This window comes from Anarrhichthys ocellatus, unplaced genomic scaffold (assembly GCF_004355925.1).
Source record: "Anarrhichthys ocellatus isolate YVR2014 unplaced genomic scaffold, GSC_Weel_1.0 scaffold68, whole genome shotgun sequence".
Taxonomy (NCBI): Eukaryota; Metazoa; Chordata; class Actinopteri; order Perciformes; family Anarhichadidae; genus Anarrhichthys; species Anarrhichthys ocellatus.
The window spans coordinates 1,005,719-1,029,520 of record NW_022280098.1 but is presented as its reverse complement, the minus strand read 5'-3'; the positions used below and the strand labels follow the sequence as shown (position 1 = coordinate 1,029,520).

The 23,802-nt window shown below is 44.0% G+C and overlaps 1 protein-coding gene and 1 long non-coding RNA gene across 2 annotated transcripts in view; both read right to left on the bottom strand.

The window, feature by feature from the left end:
- The window catches only part of LOC116397557 (uncharacterized), a 256,577-nt gene that overhangs the window by 144,616 nt on the left and 88,159 nt on the right, over positions 1 to 23,802 (bottom strand). The gene's annotated exons all lie outside the window — the stretch shown is intronic.
- The window catches only part of LOC116397554 (protein snail homolog Sna-like), an 11,684-nt gene continuing 2,337 nt past the window's right edge, over positions 14,456 to 23,802 (bottom strand). The window contains exons 2-3 of the mRNA XM_031873076.1: positions 17,828 to 18,448; positions 14,456 to 14,694 (exon numbers count right to left, since the gene is read on the bottom strand). Coding sequence (XP_031728936.1) covers positions 14,516 to 14,694; positions 17,828 to 18,448 — 800 coding nt within the window. The 3' untranslated portion in view covers positions 14,456 to 14,515. The remainder of the gene's footprint in view (positions 14,695 to 17,827; positions 18,449 to 23,802) is intronic.

The following is a 23,802-nucleotide window of genomic DNA, read 5'->3' as shown; positions in this document are numbered from 1 at the left end:
TTCTGGCCCTTCAGTGAAAAGCAATAACTAGAACATGATAATGATGCACATCTCTGCCTAACCTTGAATTGTGAATGAGGCAGCAATTAGCAGAACAATACTCCTCAATAAAATCTAATGAGAGACTAGTGAATGCTCATCATAGATAGAGAACCAGGTGTCTGCAGGACACTGATATCCTTCACCATCATGATGAAACAGGAGCAAGTTTGAGCAATAAAGGCAGAAGGCAATAAAAAATACAGTTATATTTCCTTCTGGATGGGAGTGTTGGTGCAAAACAAATGAAGACAACAGCAGACAAATAACACACAGGTAGTAATTTATCTGTCACAGTAACACGGTTGTATCTGCACTGTTGTAGATGTTGCAGCAGTAGCACAGCACAAGGTTATGTTTACATTTTTTAAATCAAACTAGTGAAATCATATTTTATAACTTAAGCACACTGGGATGCTCAACCTGATTTTAAGGCAGCTTCACACAGGTGTTACTAATGATGTTAACGATGCCTGGATTCCTGTTGTGACAGGAGGCCGTTTTTTAACAGCACATATTTTGACTTGTGATAGTAGGAAAAGCACAGGTGTTGCTTATAATATTAACAATGTGTCTGTCTGTCTGTCTGTCTGTCTGTCTGTCTGTCTGTCTCTCTCTCTCTCTCTCTCTCTCTCTCTCTCTCTCTCTCTCTCTCTCACAAGACACACAAATGAATGATTTAGTTAGAAGTGAGCAAGTGATGATGCAAGATGGTGGGACACTTCTTAAAGAATCACCTACAAAATGAAAATTAAATGACGGCACCTGTTGAAGAAAATCCTCATAACTTGTTATGTTGAACTTAGCACACTTGGTTTCATAAGAACATTCCTAGAAAGTGATAAAGGCACGCCAGACAAATTGGAACATATCATTCCAATTGATTCCAAACATTTCCCGTACATGTATCATTTGTCCTGCCAGAATGTTATCTTGACCCAGACGAGGACATGAGAGCATGACATAATGAGGAGACCAGATGTGCTGTGTTTGTGGTTCAATTGACGGATTTGATTGGTGGAAAATGACATAAGGGGCTGACTATAGACTAAGAGTAAGCTGTAAGAACTAACACTTTGTTATGAATTGCCATTGTGTGCATTAAACAGTCCTGCTGGTTTGCAACTCCAATAACTACGTCTCTTCTCTTCTTTTCAGCCACGACATAATGGTGGTGTTTGTGCCACAACACAACCACAAAGGGAATAACACACTAACAAGAACACCAGTGAAGTTACTTCAGATAGTGAATGAGTCTATTCTAAAATAAACGATCTACTGTCTAGAACAGATTTGTAGGTTTCTAGAAACAACAAAAGAGATCTGGTTGTGGAGGATTTTCTCCCTAATCGGAAAGAGATGCTTTGTGAGACAGTGGGGGCATTGATGGCCTTTTAGACAAAGAGGAAAATAGTACAAGTACTGATCGATATTGCCATCCCTCGGGCTGAGCTGCTATCATAGCTAATACAAAGTGTACAGCATAATGCGACGTGAAAATGTTAATTCTGTCTTGAAAGTGAATCATTTCATATTAAATATCCTCATGTCCGACCCCCCTACATTTCTTCCTTCATCTTTCCTCTGCTGTCCCCACTACATCCGGCATGTCTGCCCCTGAACTCAAAACATTTTCCTGCCCTTTTTTTTTTTCTCCAACAAATTCACCTTCAAAGAACTTGCTTATCTCCTTTTTACACTTCATCTCCTTCCTTCTTGGTCTGCTCCTCTCCTCTCTGCATTCATCCCTCCTTCCTTCTCTCTCTCACCTCTTTCCTTCCTAAAAATCCTCTATCACTCCTCTATAAGTCCTCTCCCAAATTACCAATAAATGAAAAAGAGGATTAGAGACACTGTGATCCTCTGTTTAAGCCTCAATTTATTCTTAAAGCAATCGCACAGCTCTTAATAGAAGGTATCCCATGCATTATAGGGATACCGTCATATCATGAGAAACTAAATGCGAGCAAAGAATCGGAGGACACCTGTGAATTTGTCAGCGCATATGTCTGTGTGTTTGTGCCTGGTGGCCTAAATTCAAAGTAATTATCTACCCTCATCACTGGCAAGTAACTGTTTGCTGTAAATCTGCACAAACACTGTTCCAAAAAGCAGCAAGAAATAACTGCTTGGAAAACTGCCTGGTCTGTGATGATTTAAAGATACCAAAGGGAGGAGAGAGGCAAAAGATGAACTGGAACAGTCAAGAGGAAAGATGACGTACAGTGCACACACACACACACACACACACACACACACACACACACACACACAAAACTTTCCAAACAGACACTTTTTATCTATTAGAATAATGCCTCGCTGTGTGAAGTTGGCAGACATTATATTTGGAGGCTTAACCTTTACAGTGTCATTGCGAAATAAAAAACGGCTTTAGTGGTGTTAGGATTCGTCACCGGCATCAAATCAACAACATCTAGTCTAATCCAAATAAGGTTAAACGAGCACTAACAACTATTTATGGCTTGTGCATGTGCACAGTTTCATGATACTCAATGTACAACATGTTAAATATGTGATTTACTACTGTGAAAATGCAGGCTTTACTTTTGATCGATAGAGATTTGTGCGTCTGGCCTCAGTTTTCTCTGAGTGGAAACTTCACTTGCAACTGTTTGTGTTTTGTTTTTAAGCATTTGGATGTGTGAATGGCAATGTCGGCCTGTTGGTTAGTTGATTGGTCCACTTTGGTCTATGCTGAACTGTCTCAACAACTGTTCCATGGATTGCTCAAAAATTTTGTTTGGACATTCATGCTCCCCAGAGGATGAATCCTATACTGACTTTAGTGGTCTGCTGACGTCTTTCTAGCATCACTGTGAGGTTGACATTTTTGCTTTTGAGTGGTTGTTTCACTATTTTGTAGTTGAGGCAAACCATCCACAACCGTACAAACCGTTGCATTGTCATACAACAGTTTGTATGATATCTTAAGAACATTTTTTGTGTTTTCCAACGAAAGCCAGCAATACGTGTCAATTTCCGCTTGTTACATGCAGACAGTCTTTTTAAATAAACTTCCGTCAACACAGGAAACACCTCAGTTAAGTTTGGGCAATAAAACTTAGTTCGGTTTTTAAAAAATAGTCGTTTGGGTTAAAAAAATTACTGAAGTACGCAAGTTTTGTGACAAATAAATCAACGTTGACTTCTTGTTTCCCACGAGGAACAAACAGCATTCTCCTGGCTGAAAAATCGCTGGTTGTTGGACCCATCCACCTCCACTCCCTCCTGCCCTGTGTGGGCTTTTACTGTCTTTATATCCTTCCTCGTTGATGATTACATGGTGTAAAGTAAAGCAATAGAGGCTTCTTAGTTTGCTCAACTCCGTTTAATGGATCATCGTGTGTCTCACTATACATGCATCTGGAACTCCCGTATCACCCCCAGTATATGCGCAAGCACATTAGACTACCGTATATGACATCTCCCCCTCTTTTGAGTGTTATGTCAATAACATCAAAGGAACACTTTAACTGAGAATGGCTATTTAGACAGCACATAACATAAACCAAGATTAACTCAAATTAACTCAAATAGAGACATTTCACCATACACTGGTCTCTTTACAATCAACCAACAAATAAACATTATCAACATCAATGGCTGTATAACTTTCTTCCCTCTACCCCCTTGAAGTCGAGCTGCCTCACAAACTCCTTGAACTCCGCACTTGAAAATTGGGGTCCATTATCGCTCACCACCTCATCTGGAATGCCAAACCTGGCGAAGACTGTTTTCAGTCTTTGGATAATATTGTGCACTCGTTGTCGAGGGCAGCTGCAGTATCTCTAGAAACCTGGAGTAATAATCTGAGATTACCAGGTAGTTGTGGTGGTTGTGCTCACAAAGGTACATTGCAATTCTCTTCCAGGGTCGCTCCGGAAGCGGTGTGGAAATGAGAGGTTCCCTTTGTTGTGTTCTTTTCAGTTTACAGCATGCCTGACATGACGTCACAAGCTTGTTTATCTCCGTAGAGAGTCCGGGCCACCACACAGATGAGCACGCTCTCTCCCTACATTTGACGAGGCCCTGGTGCCCTTCGTGAATTTTCTGAAGGATCTCAGCTCTCATTGGTCTTGGCACGACAATCCTGCTTCCTCTGAGGACAAGGCCATTGTGTTCTGATAGCTCTGATTTCACTTGGACGTACTCTCTCGCGTCCATGGGCACATTGCTTAAGTGTTCAGGCCATCCTTTCTTTATGAGCTTCACAACTGACAGCAGTTCGGCATCGGCTGTTGTCGCCATTCTGATTTCATCCATCTTGCTTGTAGACGCAGGGATCCCCTCTACTACACTAGCCACGTAGCATGCCACCTCACTGTGTGTGTCTGTGTCTGTGCACGTGCTGGCCAGTGGACTATGTGACAGGGTGTCCGCGACGACCAGAGTTTTCCCTGGAGCATACTTGAATCTCACGAGCCTCATGAGGAGACGCTGACATCGTATAGGTACATTGTCCAGGCTGCAGCTGTTAATGAGAGGCACTAGCGGCTTGTGGTCAGCGATTAGCTTGAACTGCTCCAGTCCACTGAGGTATCTGTCAAACTTCTCGCATGCCCACACACCAGCCAGACCTTCCTTTTCTATTTGGGTGTAGCGTGTTTCTGCTTCAGTGAGGCGTCTGGAACAATATGCCACAGGTTTCCACTGCTCCCCGTGGAGCTGAAGGAGTACACCCCCCAACCCATAACTACTTGCGTCCGCTAACACAGCCGTGGGCTTGCTCAAGTCGTAGAAAGCGAGTACTGGTGCAGTTGTCAACAGCTCCTTGATGTGTTCAAAAGCTGTTTGTTGTGCGTGGCTCCATGTCCATGTATTCTTGTCCTTCAGGAGCTCGTATAGCGGCTGTCCTACCGTTGAGAGTTCGGGGATGTATCTTCCGAGATAATTCACCATTCCCAGTATCCTTCTCAACTCTTGCATGTCTGCTGGTGGTGACAGCTGCCGAATAGCTTCCACTTTGTCGGGGTCAGGCCGGATCCCGGACCGGTCAATGAGATGCCCGAGGAACCGCAGCTGACTCTGCCTGATGGAACACTTCTCACGATTTAGCTTCAGACCAGCTGTCTCTATGCGCTGCATTACCTTCTCCAGGCGACCGTCATGCTCCTCCTCTGTGGCCACATAGACCAGAATGTCGTCCATGAAGACCTCGACACCCTCCAGCCCCTGCAGGGTCTCCATCATCTTCCTCTGGAAGATTTCCGGTGCGCTCGTTATTCCGAACGGTAGCCGCTTGAAGTTGAATCTGCCAAATGGCGTAATGAAGGTAGTGAGGTTACAGCTGTCTGGGTGCAACGGTATCTGGAAGAACCCACTGGCGGCATCGAGCTAAGAGAAGACAGTGGCCCCACTCAGCTTTGCTGTAATCTCATCAGTAGTAGGCAGGATATACTGTTCTATTTTCACAGCCTCATTCAGCCTCTTGAGATCAACACAGATGCGGGCTTTACCTGTGCTCTTCTTCAAGACTGGCACCATGGGTGCACACCAGTCCATGGGCTGTGTCACCCTCTTGATGATGCCATTTCCCTCCATCCTCTGGAGCTCCTCCTTTACCTTTTGCAGCATAGGGAGAGGTACGCGTCGTGCTGTGTATACATCATATGGCTGTGCGTTGTCTTTCAGCAGTATTCTCACCGGTTCAGTCTTTAATGTCCCATGCTCGCCATATGCCTGTGGATGTTCTCTGTCGCACACAGTTTCATCCACTCTCCTCACCAGATTCATTTCCACAGACTCAGACTCAGTCTGCTGAGTAGGTTGTTTACAGTACGTCCGCGGATGACATATGCTGGGAATAGGTAAGTCTTTCCTTTGTAGGTCACAGTGCTCTGGATCTGTCCTATGCACTGTAGCTTGCCGCCTGGGCTGTCCAGTGGTATATCTGCAGGCTCCAGTGGTCTTTTGGGGATGAGTGAGTGGTAGGTCTCCTCGCGGATGATGTTAACATCGGCCCCTGTGTCAATTTTGAAGTCAACTGGTGTAGAGCCCACCAGCAAATCGACAGCCCATTGCTCTGGTGACCCGCCGGCTTTATTCACAGCCCCAAGAAAGTATGACTGCTGTTGCTCCGTTTGCTCTGTAACCTCACTCACTGCCTTCCTGCTCCTACACACTCTACTCCAATGTCCAACTTTGTTGCATGTATTGCATGTGGATTTTCTGGCCGGGCAATTTTCATCTTTACTGTGCCACGCTTTCCCACACTGTCCACATTGCCCTTTATTTCCCCCTTTTGGCTTACCGTAGTGGCTGGGGTATTTGCTGCGCTCGTGAGTGACTTCTTGTATCACCCCCGTTGTCTCTCCTTGCATGCTGACTTGCGAAGCTACCTCTTCCGACTGCCTGACTGTCTCTATGGTCAGCGCTAGCGTCAGGTCCTTCGTCAGCTGCAACCTTCGTGAGATGTCTTTGTCAAGTATTCCAACGACGATTGGGTCGCGGATATTCTCATCTCTGCTTGCGCCGAATTCGCAATGCTCTGCTAGTTCGTACAAAGCCCTGATAAAAGTCTCAGCTTTCTCTCCCGGTCTTTGCACGCGCAGATGGAAACAAGCACGTTCGTGTATTACATTCCTTCTCGGCACAAAGTACTCATCGAACTTTCCAAGCACCCGAACAAAACTATCTCTATGTCCATCTTCGGTAAATGCAAACGAACGGAAGATGTTCTCAGACCCGCTTCCCATAGCGTATATCAGGCTGCTAACCTGCATGGCGCCATCTTCTTTGTCCAGCTTGGTGGCGGTTCTGAATGTCACAAATCGCTGCTTCCACTCCGGCCATTCTCCTGGCTTATCGAAGGAAAAGTTTGTCGGGGGATTGAACTTTGCCATAACTCCGTTTTCACTTCTGACACCATGTAAAGTAAAGCAATAGAGGCTTCTTAGTTTGCTCAACTCCGTTTAATGGATCACCGTGTGTCTCACTATACATGCATCTGGAACTCCCGTATGACCCCCAGTATATGCGCAAGCGCATTAGACTACCGTATATGACACATGGATAACATACAAACTTATTTTGTGGGATATCTATGAATTACAACGCATTATTTAGCTGTGAAAGCTGGATGAGACCAGCCTGAAATGTTCTAGATCAGGGATTCCCAAAGTGTGGTGCATGCACCCCTGGGGGTGCGCGAGCTGCTTCTAGGGGGTGCGCGAGTGGAAAAATGTAATGGTGGTCTAATGGTGTAAGGATTCATATTAAATATAATTAAAAAAAATTTAAGTGGGATTTTTCACAAAATAAAAACATGAATTATAAAAATTCCCTTTGTAAGATTTGAATTTAAAATTAAAAACTTACAATTTAATAAATAAATGCACTTCAGCTCCTGCCGCCAGTCTTTTACACACTAGCTAGCCTAGCTTGTGCAGCTAACGTCAGCTATACCAAACTGGCTGAAATCGGGGAAACTGTCAGGTGGGACATTTGAAGCTATCAGTCATAAAAGAGGAGAGGGACAGAGAGAGAGAGAGAGAGAGAGAGAGAGAGAGAGAGAGAGAGAGAGGAATCGGAGGCGAGAGAAACGGAGAGGTGCATTGGGGAGAGACCGGGAGAAGAAATCGAGCAGGAGTCAGAGAAAGATGAGATGGAGGAGACCGAAAAGGAGGAAGGGATAGCACAGACAAATGGGGAGCACATAGGCCCATCGCGGAGTCAAGGTGAAAAAAGAGAAAATATGATGAAAATGATCTGGGTCTGGGCTTCACTTGGATTGGTAATGCAGATTGCCCAAAGCCACAGTGCGTGGTGTGCAGTGAGGTTCTGGCTAACAGCTGTCTGAAGCCCTCTTATTTACGTCGCAACCTGAACACCAAGCATGCCAGTGCAAGTCTAAAGCCCCTTACATTTTTATATCGAAATTGGAGGAGTTACAAAACAGCCCAAAATAACTGCAGTCTCATTCATGTTGGGTCTACAAAAAACGCACTACGGGCTTCATATCTGGTCACAGAATAGCAAGAAAGGGGCTACCTCACACAATCGCCGAAGACGTGTGCTCGCCATCCTTATTGCTCTTTAAAAGTGACGCCTTGTGTAACTGAAATATATTGAAACTTTGTTGCAGTGTTTCAGGGCATTTTCACACCCGTAGTTCGTTTGCTTTGTTCCGATTCAGGGATTAATATGATACAATGTTGCAGTTGTCCCTTTGTTCGGTTTGTGTTCACACTGCAACATTTAACAGCAGACTAAATCTTGTAAACAAACGCCAGCGCGAGCAAACTGTTCTCTCATTGGTCCGATTGTTATGCGGCTATAAATAGGCTCTGTTGTTGCTTTTTTTAAAGGTGTGGGGGATTGGGGGTGCGTGAACCCGGTCGGGATGTAGAAGGGGGTGCGTGGCCTAAAAAGTTTGGGAACCGCTGTTCTAGATGAAAGCCACTATATCTCACTGAACAGACAAATGCAGAGAAAAAAGTTTAATGCAATTATTAGGAATCATTTTAGAGTCTTCTATCTGTTTGAAGAATAATGACATGAAAGTGTACTTCACCGACCAACATAATTGGTTTAATGTTACGTCTCCAGCTGTGGAAAAACATCTGCGAAGCGAGTACCAGCGATACCAACTGTTTTCCATAATGTTGGATGGGTGCAGATTATTTGAGATGAAACAGACTATGGAGTTGTTTTCTTGGGAGAATTAGCATGTTAGCATGCCGATCTTCGCATTTAGCACAAAGCACTTCTGCACATAAATACAGCCTCAAAGAGAAGCTTGCGTGGAAGTATACATAATAGTCTTGTTGTCTATTGTAGCTGTAACTTGACATTACAGCTTCCATAACAACTCATGGAATAGGCTTGACAATTTAAAATCAAAGTGTAATGTCGACTAGGGAGATGAAAGGACAAAAAGGGAGAGGACTCAGAATGTGCGTAAGAAAAGAGGGAGAGGTAAATGGAAGAGTGAAACTGAGACATGCGAGAGTTAAACCCATTTTCCATCTTCCTCATGCTTGTTATCTCTACTCTCTTTCACTGTAACCTCCTCAGCTTCTCCCATTTCTCCCCCTCTCTCTGAACACTCCCCACTCCCCTCTTTTGTTTGACCCCACTCAGTAGAGCATCACCGGGGGATTAGATAACCTTTGAGTCCATCCTTTTAATCTCACACACACCCACATCCTCTCTTTGTTTGTGTATCTCTGCCTCCCTCTGTCCTGGGGGTTTGACCCATCCTTCCCCATCCCACCTGCCAAACTCGAACCTTCTTGTTATTTGAACCATATCAGTTGCTCTGACCGTCTACACGGATGGGTTTACATCAGAGTTAGTCCGGAGCGTCCCGTACAGATAGAAGCAAGTCACAGTGAGACAGAGATGAACATACTCTGGACGACACCTGGACATTTGAGGAAAGAAAGTTTCGTTTCCAAGTGGCCAACAATGAAATGATGCAGCTGTGCTGGTTCCATCCATCTTGTTGTATCTCCCTCTGCAGGTAGCTTTGGTTTAAATGGCCAAGAGTTAGGATATATGTCTGTGATTTTTCTCTCCAGATATATCATTTATGAATTATTTATAGTGAGCACCACACATGAAATCCCATCTGCCTCCATTGTATTCTCTCATTGTATCTCTTAAACAAAATGATCTACATGGAGAGGAAGTAAGAAAATATGTCGTATGCAATTCTTTAGTAGATGAATTTAACAGTAGTAGGGGTTAACAACATGTTACACACACACACACACACACACACACACACACACACACACACACACACACGCGCGCTTCCAGTCGTGGTGTAAAAAGGGAGGGGGTGTAATGACTTGGCATAGTTGGAAATGTTAGCGCCCCACTGAGCTGCTTTTCCACTGCACACATATATCCAGCTCCCTCTCCTGTCTGGCTATACACCACCGTAACAAATCAGCCTCTCTTTTCTCACTTATCACTCACATAAACAAAACTAACAATGTTGCAAAATGTTCATACTGTGTGTATCTCCATGACATCACATTTCAGCATTTTTCCCACACAATATCTGCTTGTAGCAACTAAAGTATGATAAACATTCTTACGGTTATGTTTAAGCAACTCAAAGCACTTCGTTAAAAGTGCTCAATTTGAAATTCAGAGCATATCTATTGCATCACGGTCCTGAACTAACTTAAAACTCTCTTCAAGATCTGTGCGGTTCAAGAACCTTCAATAAGTCAAAATAATATTTCCTCTAAGATGTTTTATACAATACTTTTCAGTAGTATATGATCAGAATGTTCTTGTAACTTTGCATCTGGAAATCACATCTGCAATTACTGTTGTCTTCTCCTTGTCCCGCCCCTTTACTTTGCATTAAAGGAGAACCGCTGATGTTACACATGAAGGTTTGTTCAGTCGTGGGAAGTAGCACTTGAGAAAGCAGAGACTGGGCTTGAGGAAAGCCTGAGGAGCATGTGGTTTAAAAGTGTGCACACTCAAATCAACAGTGAATGTATCTACTAACAAGTAAAGTGTGCATCAAGGCCACAGAGCTCCATTGTTGTGCTAAACCTAATGCAGTAAAAACTGTCCACACACTATTTCCTGCTGTTTGAAGTCACTGGGGCTTTAAAATGAAATAAAATGATTTGCAAATTGTTTTGAAAGATTTACGTATTCAACAGCAACCAATGAGCTTGTAGAGACACAGACAGAGAAGGTATTGACAGATGGACTCACACATTGTTGGTTTGGATCTTTATAAGGGATATGTTGATATTAATAAAAACAATATTCTGTATATTTCTTTTGTTTCAGGAGTTCGTGGGCATGTAAGTGTCCTGCAGAGCAGTAGAGTTGAGACTATTCAAGAGATACTCCATAAAAACTTGAGAATGAAAACAAAAACAAGTTCCATTATTTGACCTGGTAAAACTCACTATAAAAATAAATAAAATGAATGTCATGCAGGCATTGCATAGCTACACACCTTGAATATTTCAAATGATATGCTTATGCATTGAAAGCGACATTTTAATGGGCAGCATTCATGTCTCTTAAACACAACCTTGACTGTTCCCTCTTCTTCCCCTCATCTAACACATCGAACTCTGACCTTCTTCATCCTGTGTTAAATTGAATTGAATAAGAACAAACTCTATTCCACACATTGGCAGATGTCTTGGTAACAAGTGTAACACCGTGTCATTTGCAGTGCATCAGAGGCTTGTGATGAGGGACTTTATCCAAACACTCACATTTACTGTGGAAAATACCAACATAATCACACACACTTCTACTGTATCCGTTGGCCTAAAATTGTCGCCTAAAAATAGGCCTTGACAGCAGCTAAATCCAGTGGTGCTGTCTTGTATTACTGACACACTGTGAGATGGAGAGCTGCCCTCATGCCTAATATAACAGCTTTCCATGTATTTATAGGCCTGCAGGGAGTCAGAATAGCATCTGTGTGAATTGAAAAGGAACCCGACTGACTGGTTAGGAATATTTAGATCTTGTTCCACAGACAGTTACTGTTCATAGCATTCCATTACATCATAGCAGAGCTATTCTGGTGGGCAAACAGCAGGTGCTCACATATATACTACAGGTGCAGGGCAGGGAAAGTGTTTGCAGCATTGGGACATCAAGTCAAGTATCTTTTCCGCTGGTGGGAAAACTTGGATCATGTCTTTATTAAACTGCACCAAGACAATATATATATGCCTAGACTGTGCCGACTGATAATGAATTGATGACTGATCATTTAGATATAGATTCACTCTTATTCACACGTTACCTTTATGCATTTTCATAGAGTAGCTGATGCTGAAGTAAAGAAATACACTACGCAGTTCAAAGGCTTCAGTAGTAGCCTACTCCCCATGACTTACGGTATCTGTCATGATGAATTGATGGTTACGATATTGTAACCCTAGTTCTATAAGCACAGGTAGAATCCTCTACTGGAAGTGTAGTCAGCCAATCAGGGGCATGCCTAACCGAATATGTGCAGACCCTAGAGTATATAAGGCAGCACACACCGCTGCCTGTTATCCTACATGCTCTTCCGCAAGCGCTGTAGGAGCGCAGGGCCCCCTTGGTAGAGGGCTCCACCCGTGCATAAAGATTAAGGGTTACAATATCGTAACCTTCCTTCTAACTCAAACAGGCTTTTCTCCTGACTGGACTATGGGTACAGTGGGTTGAGCCCAAATCCACACCCTGCTGAAATAGAACCATATGAGAGGACAAGGCATCCACCACAATGCCGCGGTACATATGGTATATCACCCCACCCAACAGCTATGCTGTGCACCGACTACAGTGCAAGGGACTCTTCCTGCCTGCCTGTAGGCTTGGGCACTCACAAAGTCATCCCACCAGGCATTTCTTGAATAGGGCTTTATCACACCATCCCAAATCACACAAGAAGCTGTTCAGTTTATAACGTGGGTGTGCAATGAACATAACATGCCAACACACAACCTGGGCAAAGCAGATGTGACTTAGCCTCCTTGTACCCTGCATGAGGTGGAAGACAAAAAGCATCCAGCTGTATAACCCGTACCCTGAAAGAACTCCTTATGTTCTTGGAAACAAAGGAGGGATAAGGTCTAAGTCTAGCCCCGCTTCAGTCTCCACAAAGCAGCAAGCAACCAGAGTCCACCGACAGGGCAGTTAGTTCACACACTCTCTTAGCTGACGTCAGTTCAAGCAGCAAAACTGTCTAGAATGACAATGCCAGATAGGAGCGCTCCAGAGATTCAATGGGGCCCTTTACCAAGGCCTGGAGCACCAATGGCTGTTCCCACTCTGGGGAGAAGGCATGCATCATTGGGCATTGCCTCCAGACCCCTTGCAAAAACTGCTGGAGGGTGGCCAAAGACCAGTCTGTCGCCAAAACCCTTCTGGCAGGAAGAAATGTTTACTGCATACACTTTAACAGTGGTATGAAATGTGCCTCTATCCACCAAAAGGACTCAATTGCACAGGTCCTAGCCACCTTTCATTGCACAGGCATGCAGGCTGTTCTCCGTGTTGATATAGGCCACTGTGGTGCGGTTGTTGGTCCTCACCATCACGAGCTTGCCCCGTATGAGGAGTCTGAAGTCCCGGAGGATGGGTTGATGTGTCTATCCTCTGCTGGAGGGCACACACCACCAACTGCTCTCCCCAAGCCGGTCCTCCCCAGTCAGGGAAGCATCCGTGAACTACACGACATAGGACGTCACTCAATTCCAGTGGTGTTCCCTTCGACAAATGTTGTGGGGACACCAAGGATAGGTCTTTATCTAGTTAAGTGGGAATGGTAACCAAGCGCCACCTGCAGGTGTCACCTTGGAATGAAAAAATGGTAAATGGCTTTTCTTGTCTTCAAACCACTCAAAGCTCTTTGACAATACATGTCACCCATTCACACACATTCATACACTGATGGCAGAAGCTACTATGCAAGGTGCCACCATCTACTTTTACCTGTAAATGCAGCAGCAGCAATCATGTCATTGTGTGTCATCCCTGCCTTCTCCCCTTTGGAGATCGATGAAGGAGGAACAGCCAGTGTTTCCCAGGGTTAAGCTTGAGCTTTTCCCTGTCTACTTTTGCTGTAAACTGTGTGCGGCACGCAGAAACAATATGCGAGACCTCGAATCTCTAGAGGAGATGCTGCTAACACGCATCTGAGCCTGAACTTGTTAGGTAGTGCTATGGGCAGGTGGCACCTGGCATGGTAGCCCTATTACCATTCACCAGCATGCTATCCGTTGCAGTATTTTCCATGAGTTGCCATAGGTCAAAAGTTGTAACTACTACCAAAGTCTTTGTCATAACTGGTTATGACTTTGGATTAGTGATTTAAAATGGTTAAACATGTGCCTTCAAATTGGATTGCGAAATGTGATCATTCCAACATATCCATGCTTTTACTGTCAGTACAAATCAAGGACCATCCTAAAACCAGGAATTATTTTTACACTTCCTGTTCCCGTAATGAAGCCAAAAGAATGATCCAAGAAAAGTATTTTCAATGGATTTTTGGTTAGATCCCTGAAATAAGGTGCGGTTAATATAACTCACCCGTTTAAATCTTATTAAATCATCGCATTTTAACAGAGCATAACGTTTTTTCACAACTTCTAAGGTATTTGTCACTCACTTTAAAATGATTTCAAAGAAAAAGCAGTTTTATGCAGAAACAAAACAACTTTATTACATAATAATCTTGATGTGATTCAATGTGATACTCAGTCGGCTAATTGCTACTTCAGCACTAGTTCTAGTCAGTTAGTAAGTTCAAACTTCACTGTTACCAGGCAATAAGGGCAAAATAATAACATCAACATAAATTTGAGGCGGTTCCATTTATGCTCACTCAATCTGTGCAAGATTGTGCACACTTACATGTTGGTTTGTATATACACTTAAGATCCAGTTTCAAAGACTGTTGATGTGGACCAGTGAAGCTCTACAGAAGAGTATTTGTGAGCAGGTTGACGTTAACAGGCTGTCAGGACAGCGGGCAGCCAGCCTCTTGGTGCTTAGCTAACAGTGAGATCCTGGAGAAGGTCTTGAAGCAGCTTGAACACTGGTACTTTTTCACTTCAGAGTGGGTTTGGAGGTGAGCTCGCAGGTTGGATCGGTCAGCAAAAGCTCTGCTGCAGTGGAAGCATGAGAATGGTTTCTCTCCTGCAGAAGGAACACAGAGATTCATGAAAGTGATTCCGGGGCTCTAGTTTCCTGTTTCTGGTAGTCCATGAACCCTCTAACCAATCCCAAGCAGAACAATACCCCATTCAGACAGACACATCGATGCAGGTCAAACGTGTCTGTAGAGACAGTGTTAGCTGGAGTCAAACACGATTCACCTCGTAGTAGTGGGCTAAAGTTTCATATTGAAGATGTTATCTCGCTGTGTTGTTTGGTGTCAGAATCGCATACACTTGTGAGGATAAACTGTGGTTCAAGGCTGTAGCAAGCTACAATGTTGACAATGCGTTTCAGAAATGGAAAGAAAATGTTGCTAATAGTTAAACTTAGCTTTCTGCTAACCTCCTCAGTTGTCACTGCTGAGCTGAGCTCTATGCTCACGCAGAAGGCTAAACTCTTCTAGAGATGAAGAGATGGCCCACCGTTGGGCTCATCTATTGCAACCAGTGCAGCACCAAATCATGGCGAACCCAGCAAGGCAACAGCGGACGTCTTGCTACTTAGTCAGCCTGATATTTCCGCCATGCTACCATGAAACACCAGTCACCGAAAATGATGGGAACAAAGTCGTCATTTATCAGGCGATAGCAATGAGCTTTCCTATGCTGTGTGTGGATGATGCATTAAGTTGTTACATTTTAGCAACTGGCTAGTTAGCTACCTTAAAATTCCTTCATGCTATCATTAAGCTTAGTTTATACTCGCCGTATTTAAACCGGCGTGACACACCTGCGCCATAAAATGCTGTAATCACAGCCTACGCGTGTGCAAAAACTTGGTGAAGATCCTCTGAATTTCTTTTCAAGACTGAAGAGTGGGGGCGTGTCCCGATGAGCTTCATACCAAAACAAGTTGTTTTCTTGTTTTTTGCCACTTTGGATTTAATAAATATAAAACCTACCAAAACATACATGGACCATACAGCCCTTGTTAGTGGCACAGTAAACATACAGATGGCTAACGTAAACTATAGAACAGGGGTTTTCAATTCAAATTCCAAAAGGTCCAGATTGAGAAAGTCTCCTCGTTCAAAGGTCCGGAAAATTACAATAATATCTAACGTGCGCTATTTAGTGACATATATATACTAGTGCTGGGCAACGATTAATATTTTTAATCGCATGATTTTTTTGCGATTAATCGCGATTAATCTCATTGTTATGCGCAAAATTCAATAATTAATTCAAAAGTAGTGTATTGCACACTTTTATGTTAAAAGTACTGCTATATGAACAAAAGGTCAATAACATTTGGTTTGCAAACACTTTAAACAAATAAGGTTATTTTTAACAGCAGTATTCCCTTTACACAGTAGCAGTTAAAATACAGTTATAATGATTCTGATAATTGATATTCAGCCGGTGTTCATAACTTTATCTTCATGTGTGTAAGAGATGATATTTGAAATATACACCTTGAAAACTGCGAACATATCAACTTCTTTTTTTATGTTTGTTAAATTCTCAGTAGCAATAACTAAATTATGCTTATTATACATATTACAAACAAAACACTTTAAAAACTCGACAATATGTATTTTAATATTGTCACTGTTGTAAATTGTTTGATTGCATCATTTACTTTTATTGTGAAGAGCATGAAAACGGAAGTGCTTTTACTTTGAAGAGACAGGAAGTAGAATGGTACGTGTTCTTGACGCTAATAATGTTGATACGTAGAAAACCACATGTCGGGTGCAAGAGCTCGTTGTGTTCACTGTAACACTGTAATACTGCAGTTCAGACAGTAAAGTGTTCCGTTCAAACCAGACGTGTCTTGATCCTCACTAGAAGCTCCACTTCACAACAGTCACCTTTGATCTGTAACGAGATCGCGCTTGCATGTGTGTTTGTGAGACAAGAGTGAAGGACGGTGACAGAGTGTAGGAGGGGTTCAGGACCCGGGGGAGAAGGAAGTGACGCCACACGAACACAGCTGTTCACCGCTCGCTGCCCGGTTCTTGTGTTAAAAATGTCGCTTAATAATAAATAAATAAAAAACTGCGTTAACGCGTGATAATATAATTGTCAGCGTTAATTAATGAATGCGTTAACGCGATAATAACGTGTTAACTTGCCCAGCACTAATATACAGTATATACAGTATATATATATATATATATATATATATATATTCAAGAAGTCTAGTAGTAGTAAGGTCTCTGTGTAGTCAACAACTGTCAAATCAAATAAAGAAAGTACACATCAATTATATTTTAACAATTATTATTCTCAGTTTTCAAATTTAACTGGATGGATTATAAATAATACATAGAAATACATAAATAAATGTTCTCTCATTTCAAGTAAAATAAAGGCTCCATCTAAAAATAAAATACACAAAAAAGAACTTTTGAAGAAAGTGCTTGATTTTAGAAAAATGAATGAAGGTGAAAAAAGTAAAGTGTGGCTGGAGTGAACTTTTTTTGTTCTCTTTTGTTAAATCCATTTCACATCCTAACTGTCTCAGTCAACTTTATAATAAACAACCTCTACAAATCTCAACATCTTGCCCTCAGTTCAGACTGGGTGTGTTTGGTCTGGTAGTGGTGTTACACATCGGTGCTTTCAATAATGGCCACGATATCTGAACATATGAGACAGAGTGGTTTATTAGCGCCAGCAGGAAGAATGAACAAATAGGAGTCCGTCCATTCTCTGTTAAAAGCTCTGTTTTCACTTTTTAGAGACGCCATGTGCTGTCTGTGTTTAGATCTCCTCGACTCACGATGTATTTTGGAATACAAATATTCGAATGGCTGAGTAGCATCACGTGAGATGATTTACAATGCATGTAATTGGTCGGTGTGTTTCCTGGACTGCTGACAGAGTGCCGTATAGGCTAGAAAAGCTGTGCAGGTTCAAATAGAAGCGCTCCGCCCAAATGTATAATTCTCAATTATCCATCAGTCATAAGTGCGGGTCCGGATCCAGACCCCGGTCTGCCTATTAGTGACCCCTGCTATAGGCCAATGCCGCACGTGAAGATTATAATAGCAGCGTTATCCTGACCATCTCTCAGAGATTTGCAGTTTAGTCAAATTTTGAATGTTATTTGTTGTGAGCATGTGCACATTGCACCTTTAAGGTGTGAATGTGTGTGTTTCACTGACCTGTGTGTGTTCGTATATGTCCCTGAAGCAGCCAGGGTCTGGAGAAGGCCTTGCCACAGAGTTTACACACACAGGGCAGTGTGTGTGTCCTGATGTGCATCTTGAGAGCTCCGAGGCTGACGTACTCCTTCTCACAGTACTTACAGCTGAAGTACTTCTTACCGCTCCACTCACACTGGAGCCGCTTGTGTTTGGTCAGGCTCGAGAAGGTTAAGAACTCTTTATGACAGTCCAAACACTCACAGCACTCATGGCTGCTGCTGCCGGGAGGAATGATTGGAAAGAGGGCCAGGAGAGGCAGGGATGAAGGGACGACGCTCTCTCTCCTCCTGTGGTCTCCTGTGACACACTGGAGCTCCAGGTTCCCTTTGGTACAGGATTCAGCTGGTTTGAAGGCATCTGCAGTGCTTCTGCTGTAAGCCTCTGAAGAGTGGCCCAAAAAGGAGAGTGGGGAGGTGTTAGGAGAAGATGGAAGAGACAGTCGATCTGCTCTGAGAGAAAGAGGACAGGAGGAGAGAGACTGGGCTCTCTGCTGTAGCCATGGGCTCGGGGCTGGACGATGATGGTGAGGGGGGGTGTCATTGTGCAGCTGAGAGTCTTCGTGGGTGCTGCAGGGGGCCTCTGTAGAATAGACATACATACACACATTTAGCTTATTGTCGATTATATTCATTCAGCCACAGTATGTCTAGATGATATTTGAACCTTTAAAGGGGAGGTTCGGTTTTGTTCCTTTCTAACGCTCACATGCACGGGCAGCTGCTGCATTTTCTCCAGGGGGGCTTTTTAATAAAATTCGAGGATTCAAGAATCATTTATTGTCACTATGCAACACAGGGATGCACAACCAAATGCAGATGTAGCCCAAAAATCTACAAAAATGTACCTGTAGTGCATTTTTTAAATTTTCATCATCAGGAATGTAGACTGCAGTAACAGAAACAATTCTCTGGTCAGATGATATGGCCGACATCTTCACATTAACAACTCAACATGAAGAAATCATTGTTCATCAACTGTGACTGTGTTTGAGCACCAAGCATCAGGATGTAAACACAGAGTCCTCCTCCTCTGGTCCACCAGAGTCCTGCTCTCTGTCCTCATGTCCAATCAAGTTCAGCTTGATCCTGGACCACGATGGATCCAGGTCTCTGTGAAGATGTGGACTCAGCACCGACCTCCCGCTGCTTTCATCCTTCTTATTTTTCTGTCACCGGGCATCAGACAGCCAGCAGCCTGCTGGGTAGTTGAGTAGCCTGAGGTCCTAGCTGGGTTAGCTTAGCTTCCGTCTGAGCTCTCCTCCCTCTCCTCCATGGGGCAGTGTGGTGGTGTTTAATCCAGCAGGTCTGGCTGGGTGGTCGGCCGTGGACGGTGATCATCTCAAGGTCCGCTGCTCTTAATCCTCACGCTTCCTTTTCACATGTTGATGAGTGTATTCTGTCATATGCCATTAGTGATGAATACGAGAAAAATAATAATAATAATAATACATTTTATTTATTTAGCGCTTTAAAAGGCACTCAAAGACACTTTACATGTTAAAACCAGAAACAATAGAAGCATTTATAATAAGAACTATAATAAAATAAAATAAACATGAAAAGAAAGAAAGAGAACATACATGACTGACTTTAGAGGTTAAAAGCAGATTTGAATAGGTGAGTTTTAAGTGCAGTTTTGAAAGTGGCGAGTGACGAAGAATGTCTGAGGTGTTGGGGCAGGGAGTTCCAGAGGGAGGGGGCAGCAACGGAGAAGGCCCTGTCCCCCCAGGTCCGATGCTTGGACAGAGTAGGGGGGGTAAGGAGGTTGGCGTCGGCGGATCTGAGGTTGCGGTTGGGAGTGTGACGGTGCAGGAGGTCTGAAAGGTATGAAGGGGCGAGGTTGTGGAGGGCTTTGTAAGTGATGAGGAGGATCTTGAACTGGATTCTTTGCTGTATGGGGAGCCAGTGGAGGTTTTGAAGGACTGGGGTGATGTGGTCTCTGGTGTGGGAGAGCAGACGGGCAGCTGAGTTCTGGATGTATTGTAGTTTATTGATGATTTTGGTGGGTGAGCCGTACAGGATGCTGTTGCAGTTGTCCAGTCGAGAGGTGATGAAGGCGTGGATGAGTGTTTCAGCGGCTGCGGAGGAGAGGGAGGGACGGAGACGGGCAATGTTTTTGAGATGAAAGAAGGCGGTTTTTGTGATGTGATTGACGTGGCGTTCATATGAGAGAGTTTGATCGAAAATGATCCCGAGGTTATGGACATGTGTGGAGGCAGGAACAGTGGTGCCATCGATGCAGAGGGAGAAGTTGTGGTGGGAATTGTTTAATGATTTGGGGCCGATGATGAGGACTTCAGATTTGTCGGTGTTGAGTTTGAGGAAGTTGGCTTGCATCCAGGTTTTTATATCTGTGAGGCAGTTGGTGATGGTGGAGTGGATGGTGGGGGTGATGGATTTGGTGGAGATGTAGAGCTGGGTGTCATCAGCATAGCAGTGGTACTGGAGACCATGGTGGCGTATGATGTCACCAAGGGGGAGCAGGTAGAGGATGAAGGGGAGGGGACCGAGTACTGAACCTTGGGGGACACCTTGAGAGACTGGGGCTGTGTCAGACTTGAATTTGTTGATGCTAATGAACTGTTCACGGTCGGAGAGGTATGATTTAAACCAGGAGAGGGCTGTGCCAGTGATGTGGAGGGAGGACTCGAGACGTGAAAGGAGGATGTAGTGGTTGATGGTGTCGAAGGCTGCGCTGAGGTCGAGCAGTATCAGGATGTTGAGGGAGTGTTCATCAGAGGAGAGGAGGAGGTCGTTGGTGACTTTGATGAGGGCAGTTTCTGTGCTGTGATGAGATCTGAATCCGGATTGAAATGGTTCATACAGTTGGTTTGAGTCCAGGTGGGTTTTCAGTTGATGGGCAACAGTGCGTTCCAGTATTTTAGACAGAAAAGGGAGATTGGAGATGGGTCTGTAGTTGTTGTGGATGTCGTGGTCAAGGCCAGGTTTTTTGAGGATGGGTGTGACTGAGGCGAGTTTGAGGGCGGGAGGGACGGAGCCAGTAGACAGGGAGGAGTTGATGACAGAGAGGAGGTGCGGGCGGAGGGCCGGGAGACAGGCCATAACTAAAGTGGAAGGGAGAGGGTCGAGGTCACAGTCTTCATGCCAGAGAGTGATTTATTGAGATCTGAGGGGGAGATGAGAGAGAATCGGAAGAGTGACCGGTCAGTTAGTGGAGGATTTGCAGATACAGGGTTGGACAAAGCGGGGCTGGAAGTGGCCAGTTGGTTGTAGATGGTGTCGATTTTAGCTTTGTAGAACGTCAGAAAGGAGTTGCATTTCTCTGCGGATGATGCCAGAGTAGTAGGTGGAGCGAGCAGAGTTTAGAGCCAGTTTGTATTGCTGTATGTGTTCCTTGTATGCCAGGGTGTGAACTGTGAGGCCGGTTTTTTTGGAGAGTCGCTCTAGTCTGTGTTTCCGGGATTTCATGAGGCGGAGTCTGGTCTTGATATGTTGGCGGTGAAGAGCGGCAATTCCTCCACCGCGGCCATCAGGGCGTGGTTTATCCAGGTAATGATATCCAGTTGGGGTGGTTTGATTGAGTGCGTAGTAATCCAGGTGTTTTTGCCAAGTTTCAGTGAGACAGAGGATATCAAGGTTGTTGTCAGTGATGAATTCATTGATGATTGGGCCTTTGTTGCTTAGTGACCGAGTGTTGAACAGAGCAAGCTTCATGGAGTGTTTTGTGGTTGGTTGTGAGGTTTTGGGGAGGGTTCTGAGGTTGGCTGCATTCACGTGTTGTTTGTTATGATGACGTAATGAGGGAGTGGTGGTACGCCGATGCTGAGTCCACAGAGATGGGATGGAATTGACAGAAGTGGGGTTGTAGATGATGAACTTGTGCTGGGAGCCGATATGAACATCACTGGGAGGGATGTAGCTGAGGTTGTTTTTGTTTATGGCTTTGTGAATACGGTGTGAACGGGGCAGCCTCTCTGTCACAATAGTCTGAATGGGGAGAGCTACAGCTGAAGGGGTTGATGACAGGGAAGGCCAGGAGGGGGAGCAGTCACGGGAAACTGTGCTCAGAGGTGGCAGCGTAGAAGAAGAAGGGGCGTGTGTATGTGGAAAGTAAATAGTCAGTCATGTGGACAAGAGTGTACAGCATGCTGTAAATTAGCCGCTAGCAGGCGGCTACCCAGCTTGTTAAAATGAATACCATCGTTCTTAAAAGAGGAAGAGCGGTCCCAAAACAGGTTAAAATTGTCAATGAAGCTCACGTTGTTGATCCTGCAGGCGGCCTGGAGCCAAGTGTGGAGGCTGAGGACTCTGCTGAACCGCTGTGATCCACGGCCGAGTGTTGGAGTTGGACCACTGATAAAAGCAGACAGTCCACAGCTGTTTAAAAAGTGTAGAATATTTTTAAAATCAATCTTGGTCAACTCAGACTGGTGGAGGGCTGTATCGTTGATTCCCACATGAACGATAATTCGCCGAATGGTGGACGGGAGGGCAATCAAAAACAATAGAGACAACAATGTAGCAAAATTCATGGGAGCTACCGGCTGCAGCAGTTTTAGATTTTTCATATCCTCAATGCATGACCTCAAGTACATTTGTAAGATGACCCTTCCCAATTGAATACCTTTGTTTCATTTACAGGGCATGAGTGAAGATTCACTTTGAGTCTTTTTTGCCCACGAGAAACAGAATTGTTTCGAAGTAATAGTAATAATGATGAATCGTTTGAGAAAGGAGGCGGAGAAAACTAAATCCAGCATTGATGTCACTACATGCACTTAGCCAAGCACTCTAACTGAAACCGTCTTTAGATTGTTGTATTGTGGTGTCCGGCTGGTCTTCCAGTGTTCATATCTTTATTTAATTACCTTTAGTGAATTTTCTTTGCTCGCTAAATTACACTCTCTGTCTGTTGCGACTCCTCCAACGATACACTCAACAATAGGTTCACTCCAGATGAGCCAGTCCTGATCAGAATCAATCACCGCCGATCACCTCACAATGCATGCTGGGTAGATTTGTGTCCGACTCGATCCCGACTTGCTCTGACGTCATAAACACGTGGTCAACGATAACCTCATGAGATCGAGGCGGCCGCAGTTATTTAGAGCCAGGCGCCGCAGCTGCTCTCCACCAGACTGCAAGACCCAAAGCATGATGGGAAAAGCCTGGCTGTCGCCAGATCAAAGAGCTGATTGGCTCTTAGATTTGACAACACTCACCACGTTTAGTAGAAAGTCCTATTTTCTGTGTATTTGTAATATTTAATGCTCGATTGCTGGCTGTTAGTCTCATGTTGAGAAACAAAGGTTTAATCTAAAAACATGTCTTGTGTGATTGATAATAATAATAATAATAAAGCTTATTAATATAAAACATATCAAAGCGAGCAGCAAAGTGTTTAACAGGCGGACATAAAAAGAACAAAAGATAACATACAATGCAGATACACGCACATTTCCACATAACTATATATTTATAAACACACATGAATAAATCTGAACGAGGTCTGTAAACTACAAGTAGCCTACAGATCGGATCTAACAGGAAGTCACGGTTTTTTTGACTTCCCGTTTACTCTTTGAAGGCGGCTCAAAACTGTCCCACTTGAACACAGTTTTTTGTCAACGCCCCCTGCTGCTGCCGCCTGACCTCATCCACTTTCCAGGTGAGAAGCAGCTCATCTCCAACGAGCCTAATAACTCATTCTGACGTATTGTTTATCAGATGCACTACGAGTGTAAATCAGCTGCTTTTAAATGTATATCCTGTATATCTACAGAGAGACTGAGTGGACTGGTTACAGTGGGTGAGACTGCGGTCAACTCAGCAGACACTTACATGTTAGTGCACCTATATGCTGACATTCACGGTAAACGCATTCAAAGGGCACAGATCGGGAGCGAGCGAAGGACTTTGAAAGTTAGGACTGGTTACAGTGGGACAGAGAGACTGAGTGGACTGGTTACAGTG